General features: G+C 39.5%; 2 protein-coding genes across 2 annotated transcripts; one reads left to right on the forward strand and one right to left on the reverse strand.

Annotated features, from left to right (window-relative positions):
* On the forward strand, nt 1–18,515 carry TERF1 (telomeric repeat binding factor 1). The gene is made up of 10 exons (XM_030943904.1): nt 1–223; nt 2,020–2,115; nt 4,240–4,370; nt 5,466–5,552; nt 6,833–6,982; nt 9,062–9,168; nt 10,317–10,382; nt 10,467–10,510; nt 11,515–11,579; nt 15,819–18,515. The coding sequence occupies exons 1-10, from the start codon at nt 19–21 to the stop codon at nt 15,975–15,977; spliced, it is 1,110 nt and encodes a 369-aa protein (XP_030799764.1). The 5' UTR covers nt 1–18; the 3' UTR covers nt 15,978–18,515.
* On the reverse strand, nt 17,874–27,011 carry SBSPON (somatomedin B and thrombospondin type 1 domain containing). The gene is made up of 5 exons (XM_030943905.1): nt 26,787–27,011; nt 20,559–20,753; nt 19,908–19,998; nt 18,915–19,091; nt 17,874–18,267 (listed from the first exon to the last, which is right to left on the reverse strand). Exons 1-5 carry the CDS (start codon nt 27,001–27,003, stop codon nt 18,150–18,152), a joined length of 798 nt encoding a protein of 265 aa, XP_030799765.1. The 5' UTR covers nt 27,004–27,011; the 3' UTR covers nt 17,874–18,149.
* Nucleotides 27,012–27,250: the final 239 nt, after the last annotated feature.

Here is a 27,250-nt window from a genome sequence, read left to right on the forward strand (position 1 = left end):
TTAGCGCGCGGTTTGAAGATGGCGACGGTGGCTCAGGACGCGCCGGGAGCGGCGGACGGCGGCGGCAGCAGCTCCGTGAGCAGCTCCGTCGTTTCGGCCCCGCCGGCGGCCCTGGAGGCCGTGGCCGCAGAGTGGATGCTGGAGTTCGCCTGCTCCTGCCTGTGCCGGCACTTCGCGGAGCAGAGCGGGGCGGAGTTCTGGCGGTGGAGGGACGTTGCGCAGGGTGAGGGGCGGCGACGGTTCGGGCTCTTCACAGCCGCTCCCGGGACAGCGAGTCCTGAGGGGCCGCAGGGGCAGCGCCCTCCTGCACGCCGGGGCGCTAAAACACTCATTGCCCATCGACCACCGTGGTCAGCAGCGCTGGGGGTGGTGCTCAGCTCTATCGGGAGCATCAGGAGATCCCCGGGCTACCGGGGAGCCTGTGGAGGGCTGGGGGGGGTATCGGTAGCACTCGCACACGGCAGCAATACAGCAGTGCTAGAAATGTTTCAGAGAATTTGTCTGGCAGCCAGAGATGGTGACTGGGTTTTGTATGGAAAAACATATACTTAAAATGGGGAATAAACTTTAGCATGAGAGTGGTTGACAACTAGAAGTTAATATCTAAGTCTCAGATAAATTTGATGGATTTGTGATGTTTTCTTCAGTAAGAAGCAGTGTTCCTGAGGATACCTGAGGTTAGAGCTTTGGGGGATATTTTGTCTGTGTGTATGTTCTTGACTCAGGTGAACTTAGCAGTATGACTTGTTTAAACTTGTGCAAAGAATGGGATACAATGGCATGCAGAATGATTACTAAGTAGCTTGATATGGGATATGGTAAGAAATCTAATGATAACTTACTAAAGTACTTTGAATGGGTGGCTGCTAGATTAAATTATTTATGTTGCTTCTCGATGTGTGGCCTTTGGACTGCAACTCAGCAGGAGAATTGTACTGAGGTTTTGTGCAGGTGAGAAGCAGAGACAATGCAGTGCAAAAGCAGAGTGAAAATATCTCCTGGGAAGACTGAGTGTGTTAGTAGAAACTATTAATTAAGTTGTACAGAATTCAATGTCATGTGGAAATAACAAATAATAGCAAATTTTGAACTTGTTCCTACTCTGTTCAGCAACAGAGGAAAGAGTTTGGTGCTCCAAGATTATTAAGTCAATATTGTAAAAGTCTTTGGGAAAAGCTTAGCACAGTCATAAGATTGTAATAGAAAAGTAGGTGTGTTTTTTCTTAGAAACACAGAATTGTTACTCTTGCATGTGACAAAGGGAGATCCTACAGAAATAATGATTGACCGTCAACAAGAAAGTCAATTCCAACTGAAGCAAGTGCAGAAAGGTAGGAAGGCAGTGGTTCCAGATGATACCCAGCAGCTCCTTTGAACCCCAACTATTCTCTGTGATTCAGTTTTCATTTTGAATGGTTCTGTATTATGCTGTGAAGTTGAATTACTATATCCAGCACATTAGCATAAGAAATTCACAGTAACCTGAATGAGAGGAAAAAGCTTATGATAGCTCCTATTTTAAAATATGTAATAATCCTTGTGACCTTCCAGCCTTGCAAGGAGGATTTTCCTTGTAAATTTGCATTTCTGAGTAAGCTTTCCATGTAGCTTTTACTGCTTTATTTCTGTAAGTTGCTATAGCAACATGCTGTACCAGTCTATCTGTGGCTCATGATTTGTGGGCATTTCCTGGAAGTGTTCTTTGGAGCAGACAGCTGTCTTTTGTAGTACCCTGCTTACCAAAAGAAAACCCCTACATTTAATACTGTGGTCTTTGAATTGGATGAATATAAGCCTGCGCTTAATTCTGCTGTTTCTTCAGGAAAGGATATATTCTTCTGGTCATGCTCTTAAATATTATTTCAGTTGTTTTAGCAAGGAAGAATACTAATTAAGTGGGCCTCATTGGTTTCTTAAGGAAGTAGAAGTTTAGTGAAATCTGATAACACAGTGTCTAGTATATATCTAGCCACACTGTGGCAGTGCTGGAGCAAAACTGACTTAACTTTTCTTTTCCAGCTCTTATTAGTGGCCTCTCCCAGATACCTCCACATCAGAAGAAAACAGTATATCTCTGCCAGCTTTTGATAAGAATTGCACAAGGAAAAAGCCTTGGTAAATACTCAGGTTCTTTTTTTCAAGTGTTTAAAAATAGTTGCATGAACTTCTACAGAGGTACATTAGATATGCTTTCACATAGCCTTTACTATGCATATATGTATTTTTTATATAGCTATATATAAATAAATTGAATAAGTTTCACTTTTTGGACTATCTTTATTACACATGTGACTGAGCTGTCTGCAGCACTGGTGTTACTCTGTGCGGACTGACTTAGCTGCATGGAGTTTGAATGACCATATACTTCTTAAATTACCAGAGTTTTTTTGTCAGAGTAGTATCAACAACAGAAAAACACTGGAAAGACCTGACTAGCTCTTAGTGAGCAATACATACAAGTTTAAAACTCAGGATATGTGTTCTTTTCTGCACATTTAACTCTAGAGATTAAAGTAGGACAGACAGCAGGAATGAGAAGCTGATGAAAAGGATGACTGCCCATGTTTCCTATAGAAGACTGTAAGACTCTCAGCTGGCGGCAAGTCCTTGGGGCTCTTACTACATCTTCTGTTTGGGTGCATTTGCAACTTGTTGGTTTAGCCAAAATGATTTTGTTTGAGTTTCTGGAAGACTAGCTTCTTTTTTTTTTCACTGTTTGATAAAACTCTTTGGAATTTAAAGACTTCAGAAGCAGTCTTGAAAGCGTGAGCATGGAAGAAAAAAGTGTATTCTAGCCTAGCAATGCCACAAAGTCTTGTTTTTATACAATTAAATTTCCTATGTTGCTTATCAGGTATTATGGCATCCTGATTTAGTTTCGCTTGGGAATCAAATTCTAATATCTGAAATAGTTCATAAAATTTTTAAAAAAAATATACAAATGATGAAATTTTTGTCCTAATGCTCTAAATTATATTATTGTATATAACACTTGAGAATATTACTTCACTGTGTGTTTTATCAGTAGAGAATGATCTGTATGCTGAGGAAGATTGCATGTGTGTAGTAGGTATTACATCAGGTGTAGCTGCACAATGTACATGGAAAGCTAATATATGGTTGCTTCCCTGTTTTTGTAGTTATTAAAATATTTGATCTGCTCTGATCACACAGGGTAGACTCTTTCAGCTCTCAAAGAGCTAAACACTTTGGTTTTACACTATTAAAATAAACAATATGAAGTGTCATGTTACTTGACACAATAGTTAAACACGTTTTTATGTGTATATATGCACATAATACTGTTTGAAATTTCACTGTTTGACATTATTGTGGATATAAAATAATTTTTCTCTTCAGTATTGTGTAAATTGCTTACCTCCTGTCTGAAAAATACTTAATGAAAGGAATGAGTTATTAAGAGAGATTCTGCTGATACCATAAAATGAAGGCATGAGTGAGGCTGTAGTTCAGTGAGCATATTGAATTAAGCTGGCAGTGCCATGGGAAAGAAGCACTTGCGCACCTGCCAGCTCCTCCTGCATCTGTTACATTGGCACACTCACTTGTGCAGATGTGCAATGACCAGAGTGGGAAACTGCTTGAGAGTGTTAAGGGGATGAGTATTTGGCTAGACTAGATTTCTGCCAGAACTAGTCACTGATCCTTTGCTGGGAGTTTGCACAAACCTTGGTGTTGGCACAGCAATACACTGGCATGGGGAGTTGCTTCTGCTTTTTAAGTGACACTCCTGTGTAGACCAGTTTGTTTCCCTCTTGGTTTAAGCACTTCAATTACAGCAGAAAGTTAAGACATGGAAATAGTGATAGACACAGGAAGAAAATGAAAAAACTACTTAGCATGGTGATTATATTACAAAATTAATAGTATCAATATCAAATGTTGTGAAATCTCATGCTAAGTTTAATGTGTTATTAATGCCAGACCAAATACCTCATTGCAAGTGGCATTTTAAGTGAACAATAATTAGCTGACATAATAGCCCCTGAAAATGCAGCAGTAGTATTAGTAGCAAGGGTAGGAAGAACCAGCCTCTGAAAAGAAGACAGTTGCTTCAGGTTTCTTAAACACACCTGAAATTTGAGGAAAAAGGAATTGAAATTGTAGAATACATATTACTTTCCTGCATACTGTATTCTATTACTTTCCTGCATCTGTAATCTATTTAACTCTATCCTTTAATTTTCATAAGTACTTTGGTTTTTTCCCCCCTCTAAGGGTTACAGTTTGAAAATGATCAAAGAATTTCACCTTTGGAATCTGCTCTATCTTTCTGGACTTTACTTGAAAGGGAAGAAATTAAACTGGAAAAACTTCATGAAGAAATTCGTCGCTTGATTCAAATTCAGGTCTGTATGACTTACTCTTAATGCTTCAGGATGCTACCTGCTCATTGGGAATAAGTGGCTGGAAATCTGCCTGGCAGGAAAGGACCTGGGGGTGCTGGTCAACAGCAGCTAAACAAGAGCCAGCATGTGGCCAGGTGACCAAGAAGGCCAATGGCATCCTGGCTTGTATCCAGAACAGTGTGGCCATCAGTACTAGGGCAGTGATTGTCCCCTGTGCTCAGCACTGGTGAGCCACACCTCAAATCCTGTGTTCAGTTCTGGGCCCCTCAGGACAAGAAAGACTTTGAGGTGCTGGAGAGTGGGCAGAGAAGGGCAAAGGAGCTGGTGAAGGGTCTGGAGCACAAATGTCACTAGGAGCAGCTGAGGGAGCTGGGAGTGTTTAGCCTGGAGAAAAGGAGGCTTGGGGTGGCCTTGTCATTGTCTACAACTGCCTGAAAAGAGACTGTAGCCATGTGGGAGCTGGTCTCCCAGGTGACTAGAGTGACAGGATGAGAGGAAATGGCCTCAAGTTGTGCCAGGGGAGATTTAGATTGGCTATAAGGAAAAACTTTCACATAAAGGGTTGCACAACATTGGAACAGACAGCCCAGGGAACTGCTGGAGACACTATCCTTGGAAATGTTTGAAAAAAACACGTGGATATGGCACTTGAGGATATGGTTTAATGGTGAACATGGTGGTGTGTGCTAGGTTGATGGTTGGACTTGATGACCTTAAAGGTCTTTTCCAGCCTTAAAAATTCTATCTTACTAAAACAGAGCCCTTTTTACAAAAATCTTGGGCTATTAGCAGACCGAACTGAATTTTCAGTTTTAGTACATAGTGAATAGATCTGTACAGGGGACCTTTTTCTATCTTATATGGCTCCTGTTTGTACCGGTTAAAATTTGTTTCAAAAGCTGCCAATCTGAAAATAAATTTCAAAACTCATTTCAGAACTAACTGTTAGGAGTAGATGTGTGTCAGTAACCCTTAAATATATAATCATCTGAATTTTTTGAGTCTTAGAAAATTGTAGAATTGTGAATTCTCTTGCTTTTTCTGAATCTCAGGTGGAAAGTATTTCATCATATCTTTTAATTATATTTCTTGTAGATTGTAGCAGTCCATATGGAAAACAGATACTTCAAGGAAGCTGCTGAAGTTCTTGAAAGGCTATTCACAGACTCTGAATCAGATAAGGTAGTAACTTGTTTAAATTGCATTAAAAGCTCTTGACTTTCAAAGGAGAAAAAGGGGAGTTGGTTTGCAAAGCTAGCAAATCCTACCTGCATAACTTCAATCTCATTATTGTCTGTGCAGTCACTTTCATACCTATGTCACTTTAAAATACAAAAGGAAATTTGTGGCCAGGAGATCGATAGCCATACTGGATGATTTTTGTGGGACTAAAATGCTTTTAGCAGCAGTTGTCCTTCATCCCCTCTTCCACTTCATATGAGGAGTGAGATGGCACTACAAATTCTGGGAGTTTGATAGTGCTGACTACTAACAGCCAATTTGCTGATTTCTATTGTAGGGGACTGACTCTGTTTGTCACCTTTGATTAGTGTTCTATGTACCAAAGCATCCCAGGGAAGGAAAACTCATTAGCTTCAGACTGAATGCTATTATGCCTCTGACTGGAAAAGACAACATATATGTTAGGCCACCTCCTGGTTTGAAGTTGACTGCATCATTCAGAAAGTTGTAAGTTTGAGTGAATAACTCTCTAATATAATAGTTAGTGCACACACTTGAGTTTGCTGGAGTAGAGAAAAGAGCAACAGAAGAACTGTAGGTGAAGAGAAGTTAAAAGTGCTTCCTATATCTTCGAGTGGTATATTAGGACATATGTTCTATGTAAGTAGTAGCCTGTGTATAACTTACTCTTCAGGTACACTTCCATTCAGAGGATTTGGATGTTTGGAAAGTGTAGATTGTGGTAATAATACTCAAATTCATATATAAAAATGTAACCTACACACAGAAGATAATTCTCTGGCTATATTGGCTTCTGTAAAATTCACAGGGATTGGTAGACAAGATGTGAATTTCTAATTATCAGTATTGATGTGTCCTTAATGCTGCTGTACTAAGTTATCCTTCTGCTGAACACTGTACACCTGATTCAATGGCAGTCTTTTTGAGACAGCAAGCGAGAAGAGAGAACTGAGTAATAAGTGGCTTTTTCTGGGTGTTTTTCCTCCACTGACAATCCTGCTTTCAGTGTTATTCATAAAGGAAATGAAAATGTAAATCTCTGGTCAGTTACACTTTACCATTTACTGAGCACTTAAGGTAAATACCTGGCATTATGTCCAGTTGACTCTAGAACCGTTTCAAACTGCAGCATGAGCTGTATAGGGATATTCAGGAAACTGTATAATCATCATGTTGAGCTTTCTGTATTTCCTGTATTTCCTGTTTAGATACCAAGTTTGCTGCAGGATTTGTGTTGTATAAAGCTGTGCTTTTCTTAGCCTTTAAGGGTGAAGCTGGCAACCGTAATTAAAACCAAGGATCCATATGTTCCTCTTCTCCAAAGCTTCAGTTACAGTCTTTTGATAAGTAAAATCAAGTCTTACATTGAACTTTTCATGAAAGAAAATGAAACTAACTTCTTAATACAGGTATGTTGAAAGTATTTTAAAAACTTTTGAAAAAATGTACCTGATACAATTACAAAAATTTCTCCTTCCAAGGGAGTTGTTTAGGCAATATTCAGTTATGTATTAGATGAAAAGGAAACTTTGCCTTCCTTTGGATTGTCTTATTTTCAACCTTTTTGTTTTAATTAATATGTCTTGGAGAAAGTTAGTAGGAAAGAGACTCCTCTTAAATATCTTCTATGAATGTTTTTCCCACAACTTTTTGATTAGAAAAATAGTTAGGACAATAGTGTAATTAAAACAAGATCTGTTTAAGAGATGCAGTTCTGATATGGGACTCCTTTAAAAATGTAGCTTTATATTTAATGCTTATTTTATTTAAGCCTACATGGCTTCCCAAACTAAAAATAAAAAATCAAGACCTGTTAATTTGGATAAAAGCTTTAGGAATGTCAGGGGAGTTAGGAGATAGAAAACTATTATTGCTGTTTTCCTGTAAATACAAATGTTCCTTACAAACAGTCTCGCTCAAAAGTGATTTAAAATTGGCAAGAACAACATTCCTTCTTCAGTTCATCTTCAGGAGGATTGTAAAGAATTTCTCTTATGTTTACTTCGCATAAAAGAATACTGAATTATTCAATTACAAAAGCACAGACGTCTAAAGGTAATAAGAAGCAAATTTTAAATAAACAATCCTGAAGTTCCTCTGTGTTTTTCATTTTCTTACCAGAGAGACTGGACAACTTATTACATACACTCAAAGTATAATACAAGGAATACTTTTTAATGGTTTCACTTGAATGTCAGTTTTCAAGTTTATTTTTCAAGGCTCTTTCTTTGAGTCTAAGAGGAAGTGGAGGCTTGGAGGTGTCAGAGAAGGCCCAGAATTCCATACTAATATGCCTAAGTCCCTCACTGCCTGCATCCCCACTGCCTGCTCATTTGTCCTACTGTCTGCACTCACATTGCAAATCTTACTTTGAACAGAGTTATTCTGGCACATGGAGGAGACAACTTTGTGAGGAATTCCCACTTCTGTGCAGCACACAGGTCTCCCAGCAGTGCACCCTGTCTTCTCTGCAGAAGAACATTCTAGCTTTAATTGCTAATTTTCTTCTAATGCCAGATGTAGAGGTACAATCATAGAATAGTTTGGATTGAAAGGAATCTTTAAAGGTAGTTTAGTCTAACCCACAATAAGCAAGCCTGCAATAAGCAGGGACATCTTTAATTAGGTCAGGTTGTTTAGCGCCCCATTCAACCTGGCCTTGAAGGTTTTCAGGGATCAGACATCAACCACCTTGCTGGGGCAGCATGTTCCATGTTTTGCTGCTCTCATCATAAACAAAACAACATTCTTCCTTATATCTGGTGCAAATCTACCCTCTTTTAGTTTAAAACTATTAACTCTTGTCCTGCCTCTACAGGCCCTGGTAAGAAGTTTGTCCCATCTTTATTCACTGTAGGAGGCCCCTTTTAGGTACTCTATAAGGAGTAATGAATTACTACTTCCCTCTCTTGGCAATGGAGGAAGAATAATCTTAGTTTGTGGCTAGAAGTTTGAGCAGGATGTTAGAAATATTTTTGCCAGTGCAAAAAAGGTTCTATTACAAGCCTCAGGTCTGCTTAGACATGTCTTTTGAACATGTTACATGTATGCTTTGTGCTGCCATGTGCTACAGAACTAGATAAACTTGACACCTGTCAATTTTAGTTTCTAATCTAGTTATAAAAAACAGACTTTGGAGTACTTTGATAGTATTTGCAGTCTTAGTTAAATTCTGTAATTTGCTTAACACATTCTTAAGTTCACTCATTATGCAACTATTTGTTGTATTTCTTTGTGTCCATATAAAAATCAGTTGCAGCTATGACTAAAATTTCTCCAAGTTATTAGTTGATAAAGATCTTTATGGATTTCAATTTAACATGTTAAAGTTGTTTTGAAACTACTTACTTTAATGGTAATACCTCTGAAATGTTTGTCAAATAAGCACTGCTAGTTCTAATAAAAAGTATGCATGTTAATCTTAGCGCAAATTCCTATCTAGGTACTGCCTGGCTTTAATTTTAAGATATCAATTGCATTTCTCATAGGAAGCCACAAAACATGTGGTGTCTAAAGGGTTGGGAGCAACAGCATCGCTGAACAGACCTGTGGAAGTCAATGAAAATGGCAAAAGTCATTTGGAAACAAAACAAAGGTTTGTATTAAGTATTACACTGCTAAGGGGTGTACTTGGACAGTAACGTGAAACTTGTAGATCAAAAAGTAGGTAAAAAGAGGGGGCACTAAATTCCGAATTGCTGTCCAATAGAAAATTAGTTACAAGCACATTCCCTATTTTCTTTAAATTTGTGTTCTTCTGTGGTTGTTACTTTTGGCATTTACATGAAAAAGCTTGTCATTAAGTTTAATTATTTGTGAGGTTGCACAATTTGCAGTTGAAACAGCTGTCAGTCTATAATGATATAGGCACAAGAAAGACTTTGCTTTTTTAATGCTTGATTGAACTCCTTTTAGTTCTAATTTCAGGCTCTAGGTCATCTCAAGAAGAAAAAGAATTAGGAAATTGAATCAGTCTTACATTTTTTTACAGCTGACCCCTTAATGATACTAGTGTGAAGGAAAATAGTTACGTTGCTTCATGATTCTGACAGTGCAAACCTTCATAACAATTACATGATTATTTTGGAAAATGTTAATATTCTAGATTTATCACCACTTGTTCAGGGAGAATAAGTTGCTGGCTTTAGCTGGGATAGAGTCTGTATTTCTTCATTTTTGTACTTGGAATACTTGGCATCATTTAGTTAAGAAAATGCTGACACAAACGCTATAGAGGAAGACAAGTCATAAGATATATTTTTAATTTGTTTTTTTAGAAGGGTAGCTCCTGACACATCTGAGAGATATGATGAAAGACTAGTTCAAAAATACCTATGGAAATAATTCCTAAAGAAAAAATAGAAGCGCAAAATGCCTCTTCAACTTAAATGTCTTGGGAACAGGCTACCCAAGGAAGTGGTCACATTACCAAACCTGAGAGAGTTCAAGAAGCATTTGCACAGTGGTCTCAGACACATGGTGTGACTCCTAGGGATGTCTGTGCAGGGCTAAAAGCTGAACTCAGTGATCCTTGTGGATCCCTTCCAACTCAGCAGATTGTGTATTTCTCCTCCAGCTATAGGGAGGCAAGGTTAAGAGGGTGAATGCATTGATGCAGTAGTGATTGTATGCCACTGCTTCTGTATAGAAGTCTTAGGATTTTCTTTCATTTAAATATTGTTGAATCATATAAATGGCAAGTTGCTGCCTAGGAAATAATTTTTTTTGCCCTTTCTTTTTAAGATTGGGGAAAGAGAAACAGTATATCACAAGTCAGTCATCTGGAGTCATAAAAAAACCCATAGCAAGGTAAAAAATTTTGTGTTATTGCTCTGATCACAGACTTTTCATCAAGTACTTTGTATTTTTACTTCATATCTGTGTTCTTTGCAGGAGACGTTCAGGACAGAAGCCCAAAGAGAGCAGAGTTCTTCAGAGTGAGTATTAGTTTATTTTTACACTTTCAAACACTTAATCCAATCACATTGGATAGCACTTAGAAATAATGCAGAAATTGTTGTGATGGATAAAAACACTCCAAGTTGTTTATGGTTTCTGCACAAATGCAGATTTGGTGGTTGCCATATTTAGGAAGCTGTGAAGTGGCTTAAGGTTCTCTAGCAATTAATTGTGCAAAATCATTGACTATTTTCTGCTTTGCTTGGTTGGTTTAAGGACTTACGGTATTCTGTGCTAAAAAAGCTGACAGAGGAGTAATGAAATTCATTTCTTTCTGAATTCTGTGCTAGATAATTTGATTGGGAAGGAACTAAAGAAGTTAGCTGATTGGAAAAACATATTACACTGGAAAATGTACTAAGTCAGGATCTTTGTGTGATTTCCTGGTATTACTTCTTGAAAACCTAACAACACAGATAATACAATAGTTATAAGTAAGACCATTAGCACCCTCTTACCACAGCAAGATGATGTTATAATTCCTGCACGTGGCCTTGTTGTATATGGAAGGACAAACTCTTAAGATGCCTTGAATGCTTGCCACAGTTAAAACCTGATATGTCTACTTGGAAATGATGGAATTTGTTATACAAACTGATTGGTTGTTATTTCCCATTTTATGTAAAATGAGAGTAGTGCATATAGTAAAAATGTTTTTATCAAAATTAAATGTTTTGTTATTATGTACCAATTTTTACCTAATAGTTTAAAATATAATTCTGTGAGCTCTATTGTATAGAAATTAGGGTGGGTTTTTTGAATAGCCTATTTTTTGAAGCCCTTGGACTATGGCAAGTCCAAGGGCAAATGTGTATTCATTTATAAAAGTGTCCTTATATGTAAAGAGACACTGAAATTTTCCCAATCTGTCAAAGCATATCAAAATAGTGTACATTCTTGTCAGGTCTAAATGGTAAAATGCAAAACTTCTGCCTTCATGTTGACTCCTCTTTGTTTTGGATTTATATTAACTGTCTTCTAGGTCTTAACAGCATGCAAAATGTGGGACAAAATGAAGTTTCTTTGGCATATAGCCGAAAAAGACAGGTTTGTGCCTATTCTCTCTTTTAAATGGAGATGAAATGAATCTGCAGATTTTTTTTCTCAGCTTTAATCTAATTTTTAAATCTAGTGCTTAGATTTAAGATTCTGTAGATTACTCAAGTGTTACAGTTCCTGAAATTGTTACAGTCCCTTTCTTTTAAAGACAGGAAATATAACATATTTTTACTGTCTCAAATATTGCTGTTGCTAATGCTTCCCAAGGTTTTTATTTGTTGAAATACACCGTTACCAAAGCTTAGTGTGAAATAAAAAATTCTTTCCACAGTTTGGATTAAAGAATTCAGGATGTCATTTGCTTTGAGAATTTTGGGTAATTATCAGAGGCAACTCATTTTCCAGCTTAGAAGGTTAAAGATTTAGCAATTTTATAATTCAATACTTTTTTATGTGATGCAAAAACATATTTACTTGGAAAACTACTCTAGTTTTTATAAACCAAATGGTAGGGTCTTCTTATAATGCTACATTTCAAATGGTCCTTTGTGCACTCTTCATGGGTAAGCCTACTTCATTGAATTACATTAAAATAACCCTCCTGTGTTCACTAATGCTAGAGTTTCCATTGGTGGGATGTGCAGAAGTGTATGCCTTAATAGAATGCAATTTGAAGTTGATTTGATGTTGGGGTCTTTCAAGCTAATTTTTGATTATACCCAATTTTCCTTCATGAGCCTTCAGCATTTTATCATGATAACTGAAGAAATTAACATTGAATACATGTATTGCCATTGTTGGATTCCTCTTCATAATATCTCTTAGGAAGCAATGTGGAGTCTTTCTGTTTAGATTATAGTACAAGTTATATATCAAGTTATATACAAGTTATCATATATCCATTTTGATGCGAGCTGTTTAATTTTTCTGGTGTTCACTTTTTCATATAACAGGGAAGACCAAATCTGTTTTGTTTTTTCTGGAGGAGAGTTGTACTTCCTCCTATTTCTTTAAGCATTCTTAGTGAAGTTGATGTACTGTTAAATCTTCAGTTACATGCTGTCCTCAAATGGGTTGAAGTCCTAATGAGACCTCATTCTTGAAGTTTAAGCCCCTATAAAGAGATTTTCACTTTTGCACAAATCTCAGGAATAGTTAGATCACTGACAATCTCTTTAAAATCTGCAGATAAAACCAGTGCCCTTAAAAAAAAAAAAGCATCACTTACTGGGTTTGCATTTTGCCTTTAAAAACAAAATTACTTTATTCCCGCATATATTTGGATAGGTACTTTGTTAGCCAATTGCTGGTAAGCATGAGCACTTCCATCAAGCTTGTTTTCAACATCAAGAATTAAACTGTTTGGACCACAATGACACAGAGCTAATGAAAGCTTTGTAGTCACATATTTTTGTGCTGAGCTAGTCTGTTACGGGGTCACCTACAAGCACTATGTCTAGGTCTAGGGCTTACACACACATCTTGTTAGAAAAAAATAGGAGTTGTTTGCTTAATTATGTTGTTATAGTTCAACCTTAATTGAAATATAAAGACTAAATTTGTAGAGAACTGCATCTGACAGGGGCATTGAAAATTTTAAAAGAACTTAAATGAAACTTAAGATTCAGAACTGTGTTTCTTTCGACACTTAGAAAAGTTGTAGGCATCTGCTCCCTCTGTTATATTTATGCCTTACTCCCTACCACTGAAACCTCATAAGTGTTTTATAGAAAGCAATGATAATTGGCCTTTTAAACAATAAATCTGCTCCTCTGCCTAATCATTTGGGTTATAAAATTGTCCACATGCATGAAAGAATGCAATGAATGTCAGAGCTGTTGACTTCTAGAACTTCCTTTTCCATGTAGTCCCTCATTCAATGTTGGCATTGTTTGCTCTTGTTTTGTAAATGGCATTTCATTGCAATGGTTCAGTGCCCATTTTCAGCCTTTCATTGCAGTGTTTTCAGTTACTGCATAGAACAATCTGCAGTGCTATTGAAAGGACACATACTTTATTTTCTCATTCCTAAATTAGGGGATGCAAGTGTCACAGAATTTAGAGAACTGTTTGTACTCAATTTTATATCCAGTAATTATATGGCAAGTCCTTTGAGTTGTCTAAAATCTGGATGATACTTCATTTAAATTAGCAATGTATCTGAAAATCTGAGTGTTCAGAATTTTGTCAGACTTGTATGGAAAAAAAAATCATATATTTAAAGCTGAAGGAGAAAAAGCTCTGACTCAGTGCAGAGTCCCCTAATGCATAAAGGAAGGCAGGTTACTAGAGCAGAACTGACTCAAAGGAATAACAAGATCTTCAGATTTGTGAGGGAATGTCTTCACATTCTGCCTGGCAAACTCAAGCTCGCTCTGCTGGTGTTCAGAGCTGGCCCGATGTCACATTGTTGCTGTGGACCAGGCACTGTGCTGACGTGAGCTCAAGCGTAGTGCTGCATTATGTCCAGGCTTTCAACCACTCTCTTAACAGTGCAAAGCTGGACTCTACATAAGTTCTGTCCCAAGAGGGGACAGAGAGCTTGTCAGTGAGTGGGGCAGGGGACAAGTTATTGCTGTTCTGTTCCTCAGTGAAAAGAGTCAGTCCCTGATTTACCTGTAAAGCAGGCCCTCATTTATACAATAAATGGAAGAAATTTATTTTTTTAAAAAAGCTCAATGTGAGCAATTAAAAATCAAGACAAGCTAAAAACAACCCTTTTAACAGCAAATGTAATTAATCATTGCAAGTAACAAGGGTTGTGATTGTCTCTTTTGATGAAAGTATTTGAATTATCTGGTGCTGTAGGTCAAGCATAACTGCGTTACTTGAATAAAGATTTTATTTAGTAAAGTTTTCTGGCATGCTCTGAAATGAGATGAACTACATTATTCCAATGGAATCTCTGGCCTTTTAATAATAGTAGAAAAAAAAGCTATTCACTGCTAATGTTGCGAAAGATCTGTGGAACAGGAAGAATTAGAAAAAGGAAGTATTTTTGATAAAGGGTAAACTACTTTAGAGAAGTTTTAGGTTCCTAACTGTTTAGAAATACAGTTGAACTACTATTACTTGTAATTCTTTCACTGCTTAGTGAGGTTTGTCAGTGATCAGAGTTTACTGAAAAGGCCCTGACTTGCATTAAGCTGGAATAAATCCAGCTTTGAGATTTGAAGTTTGGTCTTTATACACCTCAGTTTGCACTTTGTGTAGATGCCACATTTTCCTCTTTTGGAGAAAAAACAGGATACAGTTTTGATCTGTTACAGTTTTGAGGCTGAATGTTATCTAAGTTCCTTCCCACTCAGAGACTCCCCCTTGTCTTTCATGTCTGAGCCCTGCTGGAATTTTTAGAAGTTTAAATTAACAGAAGGGTGGAACCATGCAGAATAGCACTTAAAATTGCCACCTGGCCAGAGACTGTACTGATGATGCTTACAAGAGCAGAATCTTTTAAAGATCCCAAAAGGGTTCCGTGTCATTAAGAAATAAATTTATTTTTTCCTCCTACTTCCATGGATGTGGGTTCTTGTGCCACTGACAGTCATATTGGCTGGGTGTTCCTGCTGCTCATCCTCCCTTTGTGCACAAGCGGGAGGGTATGCATTTGTGTAATGGCAGCAGTCATAAGATTTACATTTCCATTGGGTACATTATTTTCAGAGTTAAGTGATGTTTGTTCCCCTGTAATTCACATTTCCTTGCACTTACCAGATCTACTAGCTGGCTTTAAGCTGAGGCTATTCCTTTGCACCTGCATTTCCCTTTGTGCCCAGTTCTGTACAATTTTGAAGGTTTCAGTTGTAAAGGTGAGCCATAACATGATTCTCTAATCTTCCCTTCTGCTCTATAGCCAACACCATTTATCCATTTGCTAGTTGGAAGTGATCTGTTACTTGTAGGAGGAGGTTTTATACATACTCTGGGAAACCAACCTTTCTTTTATCCCACCAAGCTATAAATTTTAGGCCGTCAGATTCATCCATTTACAATTCTTATGGCTCTTGTAATGTTCTATAAACATTTTTTCCTTCCAATCCTGTTACTCCAGTTAACCCAAGGCTTTATTAACACAGATTCCCTTTGGGAGCCCCCATAAAGGTCTACAGGTTCAGTTACAAATTTATCATTTATCTCTAGCTTCAAGATATGGTGCTCAAAAAAACCCCTCTGACATCTGTACTCCAACAACTAGAGAGCTGTTTGAAAACTTGCCTTTATATTTGCTACAAGCTCTCACATTAAGTCCTTTCTCTGTTCATATATCTGGTATTTTTCTTGCCCTAGAAATGGACTCCGAAAGAAGACTTGGAGCTGAAATCAGGAGTAAGGGAGTTTGGAGTGGGTAACTGGGCTAAAATTTTAGCCCATGGTAACTTCAACAACCGAACAAGTGTCATGCTGAAAGACCGGTGGAGAACATTGAGCAAGATCAAGCAAAGTTGATTTGGACTACAGGAACCAACTCTTCTTGACCTTTCCCTACATAAGGACCTACTCTAGCTTTTCAGAGTAACATCTTATTTTAGTCACAGAGTGTCCAGCAGTACTGCTGTCATAAAACATGAAACAGAATAGTAGTAGGTTTAAAACATTTGTGTAAGCTCACCTACTCTGGTAATGATGACTTAAATGTAAAGTCTGGCCTTTTTTGCTACATGCAATAACGGATAACCTAGATTCTGAAATGTGAAAAAGTTTGCAGTGATTTAAGAAATGTCTGTTATGTAAACAGGGGTATTAGATCTGACTGGTAACATCTTTAGTTTGATGGAGGCTAATAAAAAGTAAAGTGTTCTGTATTTTTAAAGGGCTATATCTCTTTTTAGATTGACCTTTTCATAATTTTACTTCCTGCCATATAACCCATTCTAATTTTTTTTGCTTCACTTTTACAGAAATGTCAAGTCTGACCTAAATTTCAGTTTTACCAAAAAGTATGTATGCATTAGTATTGCTAATTTTCTGATATGATGGTTTGTTGGGTTTTTTCTGCAGTTAAAAAGCGTAAATTCATATAATGTTGTATTTTTAAGTAACAAAGGGACTGGTTAGTTTTTTACATGGAAAGGAACCCTGTTATAGTAGCACTTAGCATTTCTTGGTTAGCTTGTGCCACCTACCTTGTCTTGATCAGTGCCTTCTTCCAGACCAGCAGGAAAGGGAAAGCCCAAAAACACATGGCCAAAGTGGGGCTCAGTAATGAGTCTACACTGTCAGTGACAGCAAAGATACACTTTAATGGAGGTCACTATCGAGGTCTCTGCTGGCCACTGCAACTCTCCTGCTAATGGGAGACTGGAACAGATGAATGATGGCACTAGCCTGTATCCCTGGATTCAGATCATTTGGAAGAGATTTCCACAATCTCAGAAAACTCATGCTTTCCAGTGTCATACTGGTGTGAATCTAGTGACCTGAACTAACGTAATACAGCATTCTTTTAAAAGCGAAAGCCCCTGAATTCAGATGTTTTCTGTACCTTTTTTTCTTGGCTAAGGTTTTTATTTTCCAAGAACCTTATAAGAACCAGCACCTGTCTGAATTGGTGCTTGTTAAAACCAAGCTCTCTGAGATAATTTTCCCCATTAAAAAGGAAAACATATAGTTATGAAATCTGAAGTGTTCAGAAAGCATTAAAATAATCTCTGCTTTCTGTTCTGGAGGCTTGCTTTCATTACAATAAAATAGTAAAATGCAGTTCAAAGGTTTGTTTCAAAACACACTCTTATTGTGGACAGAACCTCAAGCAGATCTCCTTCCTCATTCTTGCTGAGACTCTATGGCTTCTTCCAGGAAGTCTTTATGTTGCATGGAAGTCTTTTATGCTGCCTGTCTTAACAGGAAATTTTCCCCACCTGCATAGCAGTCTTGCCTGTGCTCAGATGTTGCAGGTTCTTATGTTAATCATTGTAGATGAGCATTTTTAACTAGTAATAACTAAGTTTTTTACTCTTAGCCAATTTTTTTAGTCTTTGTCACAAAGTCTTGTCTAAGTTCATCTGCCAGAAAAGTTACACTGTGTATTACTGACATGAAATTCTGAGGAGACCAATTCCTTAACAATGCTGACTAGGTCTATATCTTCATGAAAGCTGAACGTTAAAACTGCAGTGTAGAGGAAGAATACTTACACAATTATAGTGTAAAAAATTATCTAGATGATACTGGAGAGGAACAAAGTACCTAAACTGAAATCAGTTTTAGCTTTGAAAAACTTCATTTTTATTCACCCTTGCTCTTAAATGTTGACAGTAACTAGTCTGAGACTTGAAAATATTTGGTTGGCTCACTACTGAGTAGGAGCATTGCCTGGAGACAGGGCTATGGCCAGTAAATATGGAGAACTTAAGGAAAGCAACTACTATGGTTAGAAACATTAGCTCTTTAATTACAAAAGAGAAACATGGTAACATGCTTCTAGTGTTTTAATACAGAGATCAGTCTTCGCATTTTTTATTAAGGCAAAGAGAGTTTCTTGAAACGATTCTGCCAAAGTCCTGACTCATTTAAAATTTGTTAAGGCTCCAGAAAATGCAGCAGAAATATATAGGTTTCTTGGCATTGGTGTTAATTTTCTTAGTCTTTTTGTTGCAATTTTAAAGGCCTTTTAAACTTTTATGTAAAAATAAAACTATGCACCAGGGGACAGGAACAGTGGTCCAGCTGCCGGATCTTCTTCCAGGTTCCTTGGCAATGAGAGTTGCCAATTGCTTCCCAGTGTAAGATGTAATCTCTGAAATGAGAATAAATATAAAATTAGAGGAGTAAAGCTGTGTATTTAGTGTTACTGGATTGTGTTGTATAAAATGTCAGAAGATTTAATCACGTAAGACTTTATTAAACGCATCTAGCTCTTAAAATGCTTTCTGGAGTGAACATTATATTCCTAAGTGCAATATCCACGATGGTGGGTTGAGCAGCTGGTTGTACAGGTATTAAGTAGTATGCATATTAATAAATGTATGGATCAAATAAAAATCAGTTCTGAATAATAAATATCTACTTTCACAATTACTTTTCTAAAAACCAGGTATATATACTTGAGGGGAGCACCAATCCACCAGTGTTAAATCTGCAGTCAGATTTGGACTATGGCAGGAAATACCCTTTTTAAGTAAAAGTGCCCACAGCTGTAAAAAGTCCTCTTCCACTACACAAATTCCATCACTTCTTCACAATAGTGAATAAAGCATTAAACTCTTATATTGAAATGACTTTCCAATTTTATCTAGTTTTTAAAAGCAATTTCTGTGAGAAGCGAAAGGATAAAACCTTCTGAGCTCTACAACTGCTTTGAGCTGTTCCATTTCTTAGGTACAATAAGTGCATCTTTAAATGAGACCCTGAGAAGTCTGAACTCCTGTGCTGGGTTAGGTTTACCTGTGTGTGTTGTGGCCGTCCCCGGAGCAGCGCCGCGTGGCCGGGCTCATGGCCGGCGGCTGGCAGGCCACGCACACGGTGTGTCCCTCGCGCAGGTACTGCATCCAGCGCGCATGCGGACGTGTCTCCAAAGCACAGTGCTGGGAAAGGGATTCCGTCCTGAACTCCACACAGTATCTGCTCAGGAGGAAAAGCACCAAATTATGAGAGACCAAGCATGAGCTGAGTAGGCACTTTGAATGGACTTACATATCATACGGGTGGTGCAAGTTAGACATCATCGTTGCTAACAAATCTCCTTCTGACCCTAACCCAATCAGTGGATTCTTAAAAACATTATGCAAACTATTTCTCATTCTATGCCCCAGACCAGTGTTTTATGTAAAATCTCACTTTCTGGTAGTGTTCTGTATTCCTAAATTATTTTGAAAAACAGATCTCAGTAACCCATAATTTTTCTTCTATGCTGCTGAAAGAAAATGGAAAAGAGACTTTAAGAATATCAATGAGTTTTATTGTTCTAGGAAAAATAGCACAGGACAAAACATTATGGACATTACAGACCCAGTAATAGCCTAATTTAAACTTCAATACCATCTCTACTGGTAACTAAACATAATTTCTTACTGCTTGTGTCAAACAGTTTAAAAAAAAAGGTCTCTTGAGACCAATCCCATTCAGCCCACGTTGTTCAGAGACCTACATCTAATTTCTCAGACTTACACTTAGGATACATTCAGCTTTGTTTTAGCATTGTTTACTGCTGCCTTTCAAAAGCGGCTATCATCAGACCTGCCATGATCCCAATGTCTAATTCAGGACAATTAGCAAGTAATAAACAATATCTAGAACATGCAAATAAACTGCAGGAGAGAAAACCAGTACAAGCTATAGCTTATTGTTTAATGATTGCAAATTTAATTACATTTTTCTCTGTAGACAGCTGTTTTCTACTGAATAAGATGACCCACATACATATGATAAATAGATTACCCTGCTGCTTCTTTGTCTGAAGGCCAGAGAGAAGATGCTGCTCGTCTTTTTCTTTCTTTACCGTATTCAGAGGTAGTTATGAAAGCAGGGACTGAGGAAAAAAACAGTTATGGTAAAACAGCAAGGCACAGCTGAGTCATATTTCAATTCCTGTAACAGTAGGTGAATGAATCAGGAGCTTCTGGATGGTGATGCTGGCTCACTTTATTGAAAAAGTGATAAAATGCTGGCAACACTGGACCTCAACCCCATTCCCTACAGCTAAGCTCTCTTTATTCAGAAAAAAAAATCTAATAATGCATGCCATCTAGCCAGTGAGGAAATAGGATGCACTGGAACCCCATAAGGAGTACCGTTTCCTGTTTCATACTGAATTTGTGTTCTAACTTCGCACAGAGATAATCTGATACTTAGACTCAGTTGAAGGAATGCATACAGCTTAGTTGTTTGCTTAACAGAAATTAAGAAAAGCCAGAGTAGAAAAACAAATTATTGAATAAAAAGCAATATGACAGTAGAAAGTTCTAAACTACGATTTTGACCAGCTAACTGCAGATAGATGCTTGGTTTTTTGCTGTTCATTGAGACCAGTAAAATTTATGATGGCTGTGATGGACACAAAATACAGCAGAGAGATGAAATTGAGAATACCATGTTCGTGGCCGCAGTCCTCCCCCTGGTAAGTCAGGTATTCCAGGCAGCCAGCCTTCTCCTCCAGAGCTGGGCACGGTTCCCCACCGTTTTGAGGTTCCTGTTGTACATAGCGCCGACGGACCCGCAGCCCAGGATGACATTGTTCTGCACAGCCACTCCAATGACTCCACTCCCCCACAACACAGGGAATAGCTACAAAGCAGTATTAAAACATTATTAGTGGTCAGGACTTCTTTTTTATCCTAATTGCTCTCAAAAGCTTGAGATAATAAGACTATTTTGAGGGGCTTTTTGTTTGGTTTGGGTTTTTTTACTTTCTCTTTTCTAATTTTATTTTTATAGGTTTGAACACTCTTCCGGGATTTGGCATACTCAAATTGAAAGTTCAAACCTGCTTGCAATGCTTGGCTCTCTATTCCATCCCTTGTCCACAAAAAAACAGCCCCTCATCCAAACCTTTCACTACAGCCGTGGGGTTCTTCTGTACCCTCTTCTGAAGCACAAAGCATCAGCCTCAAAGGAGACTAGCTCATGGATTACCTACACCAGACTGGTCTGACCTTCCTTGGCAGCTCCTACACCACTAGATTCTGTTTAAAGGCTGGAACATTAAACAGCAGCATTCTTTATTCCCTTCAGATCAATTTCCAACTCCTTTTTCTTCAACACTGAACTGTGTCCACTGCCACAGCTTTGTTTCTCTGTTTTAACACAGGTCCTGCTCATTTCCAACTACAGAACAGCCAACTGGATATTTGAATTTCAGTTCTCATGGATCACAAACTTCCTCTGGACTTTGTCAAAAATTCTGGGGAAGGTACCATTATTTTTAAGGTAAACTTTGAATCATAAGAAAGTAGACTTCCCTGAGGCAGGGAAGAAAAGGTTTTGTGGTGTCACTCCCAGAATACAAAAACAGGTGATAGATACCTTATTCCTGAGTGAGAAGCTACACAACACAGAAGTCTTCACTTTATTTTTCCATTAAAACAATATGCAACTGTAAAGAACACACAGCCATTTTACATCTCCATGAAACTGCTTTCCTCAGCCTCATCTCCAGGAACACCAAGTCCCTGTTTTTGAAAACTGTATAACCTAAAAATTTTTCCTTTCCCTAGCAGTTAGAATGAATACTACAGCTTTTCAAAGCTTCACTGCAGGCTGAGCCCTGAGGGATTGGATTAAGATGATCTCTGGATGCTCACTGATGGAACAAACACAATCTCTCCATCTGGGAGCTTCAAATCTGCACAGAGGTGGCAGGAGGAGCCATGAAAGAGCAGATAAGAAAAATGTCTCACACATGGGTATCCATCAAGTGGAAGAGTTCTCTGAGGATAAGCAATCATTTCCCTACATGAGTCATCCTCAATTTGTGGCCTACAAGGACATTGAATATGAATGGTGATCCATTCCCAGTAGCCTTTTTTCCTGGAGGCCACCTGGTAGGTGCTCCAGGTTAGAGAATGTTACAAAATGCACATTATCATCAACAGGTGGGCTATCTTAAACTGGTTCTGGATTGTTTTGGGTCATGCTTCTCATTATTTATTTCATTTCCCAGGTGTACTATTTCTCATTAGCTTGTAATGGAATATATCACATGCTTTCTATTTTTTTTTCCGGATTAAAATTTAAATCCCCAAGAAGATTTACAGTTTAACCACTAGTCACATCCTTGTATCAGTGTTGCAGGAAAGTGAGGGGACCAAACTAGTCTTTCAGGAAAATATTTTATGCCCTCTGGGACTCTGCCAGTACAAGACACTGGCAAGGAAGAGTAGAATATGATAACCTCCTTGGGGTTTGTGACTCTTCTCATAAAACACAGAAATTGCAGTATTTGCTCTGTCATTACATCTCTAATTTCTTGGACTGTCACCAATATCATAAAGCAGATAAAACCTCTAAAACCTCTGAAAGAGGCTACTTGGCAGACGTCCTTACCGCTTCACTAAAATTCCCTTCCTCTGTTCTCACTATGCACCAGCTGTTCCGACCAAACTTGCTCCCTTTTGAGTGCCCTGACAGCACCAGGTGTATTGTGGCTGAGGATGCTGCATCCCACGTCCTAAGGAATTCCACTGAAACAAAATCACAGGGCTGCCCTGGGTATTGGGCCACCAGTTGTCCATCCTGCTCAACAATTAGTACTCTCTGGTGTTTTCCTCTGCTTACTGAGAACACCTTCCCAGACAGCTCCTGAGTATGCTTTGAGCTGGACAATCACAGAAAAAGCCCCCTTTGCCACATGCAGACACCTGACACTGCACCACCAGACACTGCCCTCAGACATATCCAGGTATCCCAAAGTACATGACACAAACTCTGTGGCTGTGAATGCACCACACTGACATGTTGCAGTACAGCCCTCAGACTGTTCGTTCCAAGAACTGTGAACTAGAAAAGAAAACCAGTGATAGTTAAAATGTCTTAGACCCCACAGTGGGATAGCCAGGACAAGTGCTAAATACAATATGGACCTCACAGGCTTTGCCACCTGGCTGCAGGGTCGAAACACAGTCCTTGACTCCACTTGATTTATGGCACAAGCACAGACTTCAACGCCTGATCACACATGTTCTACACATGTATCCAAAGGACAGTAAGTGTCCATCCAGCCTGCTTCCTTATCTATTGATTCTCTTCCAATCTGGCTGCATGAATAACCTGCATAAATAAGAATTTCCACAGAACTTTAATCACATATTAGCACATTGATATGCAGATAACATCAGTCTAACATCAATTTTTCCATGAAGAAAATCCCAAAGGGACTGAGTAAGTGCATAACAAGTAAAGCAATGACTTCATGTCTTACTGGAATCAAACCAAGCTGACAGTTAAATATTGGTCATCTGCAGAAATATATGGTAATTTTATGGTTATCAAGACTTAGAATAAGAAGGATGAATTGCCCTAGTCATGTGGAAAATAAGAATATTGGGTTGCTAGAATGGAATTTCGGCAGTGAGATAATAATGTCACTCTTGCAGTCAGTACCCAAAAACTATTAAGGGACAGTGGATTGATTTTGTGCCTTGTTGGAAAGATGTCAAATTCTTCAGCATGACAGAGACTGGGTCCATGAGCTGACATAAAAGGAATGGTGCTATCTCTTGACACACAAAAAGAAGTATCAGGGATCCATAGCTACATCTTCATAGATCCCTCTCTGTGTTGCTATTTGCTCAGCTTAGTTAACACAACAATGTTAAATGATGATTCATCGAAACAATGAGGAGGATGCAAGTCACAGGAAACTGAAGGGATTTGTTCCCAGGTACCTACCAAAATGTGGAAGCTAATGCAACACTTGAAATTTCAAAAAAAATCACAGAAAAATTACACTGCTATCTTATGAAAGACAGCTCGAGTAGCCAAAATTTGGGTTTGTCTTCCATTTGCAGCACTATGAAACACAGATCCTTATTTCTGAGTGAAACTCTATTTAATTTTTTCCCATCTCTGAAAAAAGAAAAACAAGGATTGCAGTATGTTCATTGTACAACATATATTGTAATATGTAAGAATCTCTAGATTTTCTCAGAGTAATTGCTTTGATTCAAATGGTGAGCTGATTACTTTCTCAGGCTTTCTCATTGCACAGTAGTTCCTATTTAAAATGCCATGTACAAAAATATTCTTTCTTCAAAAATATTCTTCATTTATTCAAAAATATTCTTCAGTGTTAGAACTATAAGGAAGTTTATTTTAAAACTCTTGAACTTGGGTTCAGCAGTCCATGAACTTCTGTTGAGCCATCTATTTATAAAGTACCAAACCTACAATGATTTTTAGACATGACATAATTTAACCCTGCCACTAGCAGCTTTAGGATGTTCATTCTTTCAGAGGTTTCTTTTATTTTGGAGCACTGATTGTATGATTTCTAACATTTCTTGCATCCTAGCATCTCTTGATTACTTACACTTGAGGCACTTTACACTTTCCCAAAAGGATGAAATGTCATTTCTGCAGGTGCTGAAATCATGAGTTGTGAACAGGTTGACAAACAAGCAGTAGCATGAGAACCATTGATCCCCTTTCTTCACATTTCTATGTTAAAGTTTCGAACTCTACATTCAAAACAGTGAACTATGCCAGTGAATATCCCTGGTGTCATTAAACACGTAGATTTTAACGAGACTCGATGGGGAGACCTCAACATCCAATAGGAATAAAAGAGTCTAACATTTTCAGCCACACTTATGTAAATCAATACAAACTTCCACTGGAACTATTTAGAATTTCTGTTTATACAGAATATAAGTTAATGACTACTTGCCATAGAGAGTATATATGATCATTTGCCTTTAAAAGAACAACTTCTTGTAAATTTAGAACTGTGGATGTGTGAATTCTAGGACCACCTTGCCAGGGTGCCAAAATTCTGCCCTCCCATGCTACACCCATGAATGCAAAATGTGCTGCTCCCTCTGTTTGCGTTTGCATTGGTGCTCGCACAGCTGGGCAGCGAGGCAGTGCAGAGAGTCAAACCAGGCAGAAACAGGCAATAGAGAAACCAGAAATACTTCCCTGTGTGTTTAGCTCCCTGAGCTGGGCTACCAAAGACTGGCAAATTCCAGCTCTGGTGCAGGAGAGGCAGCAAGATGGGGGCTCCACTGAGACTCCATCCTGACTGGACCTAGGGCAACCACTCCCACACAGGGTGCAAGCGTGGGGTGCTTATATTGTAGACATACAATGCCTTTCAAGGAAATCACTACTGAGACTGAGACAAAAAATACCATCTTGATAACAGCAGGGCATCATCAGGTGCCAGAAATCACCCCAGAACTCATGGTAATGAAATGTTTAAACTAGAACTTCTCAAGCACAATCTTGAGCTTCTTTTTGAAAGATTTCAGCTCCGTTTTAATGCTAACACTACGCATGTTTATCAGCTCTCTCCTTTTATGCTTAAATAATAAAAATAATTTTATTTACTGAAAAGATGCAATATGCTGTGGCTGTAGGACAAGCATCTTGCCAGTTCTCCCTCTACTGACATTCCTGAATGAAAGAACAGTCTATTTTAAAAATGCTAATTTCAAAAATGCTACCTTCTGTCTTACTTTGTGGTGCATTTTTTTCCCTTTGGTTATTCTGAGGAGATTATTTAGCTGTGGAGGAGCTGACCATGCTCCTTCTAGACACCTGGGGTCATAGTTCTGCTGTGCTGAGTTCTTCTGTGCAGTTCTACATCCCTTAGGATGGGTCTACACCATCTGAGAATTGTACTCCCCCTTCCCAATCCAGGCAGATGTAAGCCAACCTGGGTCCCAAAGCTATGTGGCTGTGTCAGCACAGCACTGAGCCTGCTAAATACACCCTAATTAGCAGGACTGTGCAGCAGAGGCTCATGACTTTTTGGCTGTAGGCTGGCGTGCATCCAGCCAGCTGGGAAGAGACATTAAGCTGACCAAGTACTCATACTGCACCTGCAAAGCAAGGTCTGTGTCCTGCATCCCAGGCACAGAGAGGTCTTCAAATTGTGAAGACTGTAAAGGGTAGAAATCCCACAGAAAGAGGCACTGTGAATACCTACAAAGCAGACACTCCATTTGGTAGAACTGGGCTAGTTTTCCCTCCTTGCCATTGCTCACTGGGAAGCTTTGTCATCCCCCGAGGGCTGGCAGAGGACCCTCTCACTCATGCTCCTATGCTTATTTTAAAGCCTTTTCCTTCACAGTAAATTCCTGCGGATTCATGATCCTAGACAAAACCTCACCGTGGGGACTTCCCCAATTATTTCACTGATATTTGTTTGTCAGGATGTGAGGAATCAGCTGAGAGACACAGGCGGTGCTAAATTAATCCCCCCGCTGTCTCTGCAATCGGACATCCCCCGTGCAATCAATCTGTGTTTGGGACTTGCCCGAGTGAAAAGTAACATAATATTTTAGAGGAAAAATAACTTCAGACTGTCACTGCACTACAGCTGATTAGAAAAGCTGATACAACCTTTTCTCTCCAGTAGGAGAAAAGTCTCTGTCTCCTTTCCTGAGCCTGCCGCTGCCCCAGCCTGGTGCCCGGGCTGGGAAGGGAGGAATCAGCCCCTCTCTCAGCCCTGAGCCCACGCCCGCACGAACGCAGCGAAACCCGAATCTCGCGAAGCCCCGGCAGGCAGCTCCCGCACCCGGCAGAGGGTCGGGGACGCCAGGTCCCTCCGGCCGCCCTCCACCGCGCCCTGCCAGGGCCGGGGGCAGACGCACCTACCCGGGCACGCCTGGCCGTGGTCGTGGCAGCAGTCCCCGGCTCGCCGGCAGCCTCCGTCGCAGTAGCAGGTCCCGTAGCCACCTCCCTCCCTCCATCCCTCGCCGACGCAGGCGGCATCCCGGCCCTGGCAGCACTTTCCCTGGCAGCTGCCAGCTGCCCCGCTCCCGGCCCACAGCAGCCCCAGCCACAGCGCTCCCGACAGCGCCGTGCCGCCCATCACCGCCACACCGGCCGCCGCCACACCGGCCGCCGCCACACCGGCCGCCGCCACACCGGCCGCCGCCACACCGGCCGCCGCCACACCGGCCGCCGCCACACCGGCCGCCGCCACACCGGCCGCCCACCGCCGCCGCGCGCGCCCGACGTGCGGGCCCCGCCACCGCTGCGCGCCGCGGCCGCCGCCAGCCCCCGGCGGAGCGGAGCAGAGCGGGACGGGCTGGGCGGGCGCCCGGCGGGGGCGGGGG

Source organism: Camarhynchus parvulus, chromosome 2, assembly GCF_901933205.1.
Source record: "Camarhynchus parvulus chromosome 2, STF_HiC, whole genome shotgun sequence".
Taxonomy (NCBI): Eukaryota; Metazoa; Chordata; class Aves; order Passeriformes; family Thraupidae; genus Camarhynchus; species Camarhynchus parvulus.

What these genes read in the sequence shown, in the direction of transcription:
- TERF1 (XM_030943904.1), top strand. Translation starts at nt 19, where the DNA reads ATGGCGACGGTGGCTCAGGACGCGCCGGGAGCGGCGGACGGCGGCGGC. An exon ending in TGCACAAGGAAAAAGCCTTG is followed by an intron (nt 2,116 to 4,239) that starts GTAAATACTCAG and finishes CCCCCCTCTAAG; the next exon opens with GGTTACAGTTTGAAAATGAT. An exon ending in GTCGCTTGATTCAAATTCAG is followed by an intron (nt 4,371 to 5,465) that starts GTCTGTATGACT and finishes TATTTCTTGTAG; the next exon opens with ATTGTAGCAGTCCATATGGA.
- SBSPON (XM_030943905.1), bottom strand. Translation starts at nt 27,003, where the DNA reads ATGGGCGGCACGGCGCTGTCGGGAGCGCTGTGGCTGGGGCTGCTGTGG. An exon ending in CCACGGCCAGGCGTGCCCGG is followed by an intron (nt 20,754 to 26,786) that starts GTAGGTGCGTCT and finishes ACTGCTTTGTAG; the next exon opens with CTATTCCCTGTGTTGTGGGG. An exon ending in TCAGACAAAGAAGCAGCAGG is followed by an intron (nt 19,092 to 19,907) that starts GTAATCTATTTA and finishes CCTCCTGAGCAG; the next exon opens with ATACTGTGTGGAGTTCAGGA.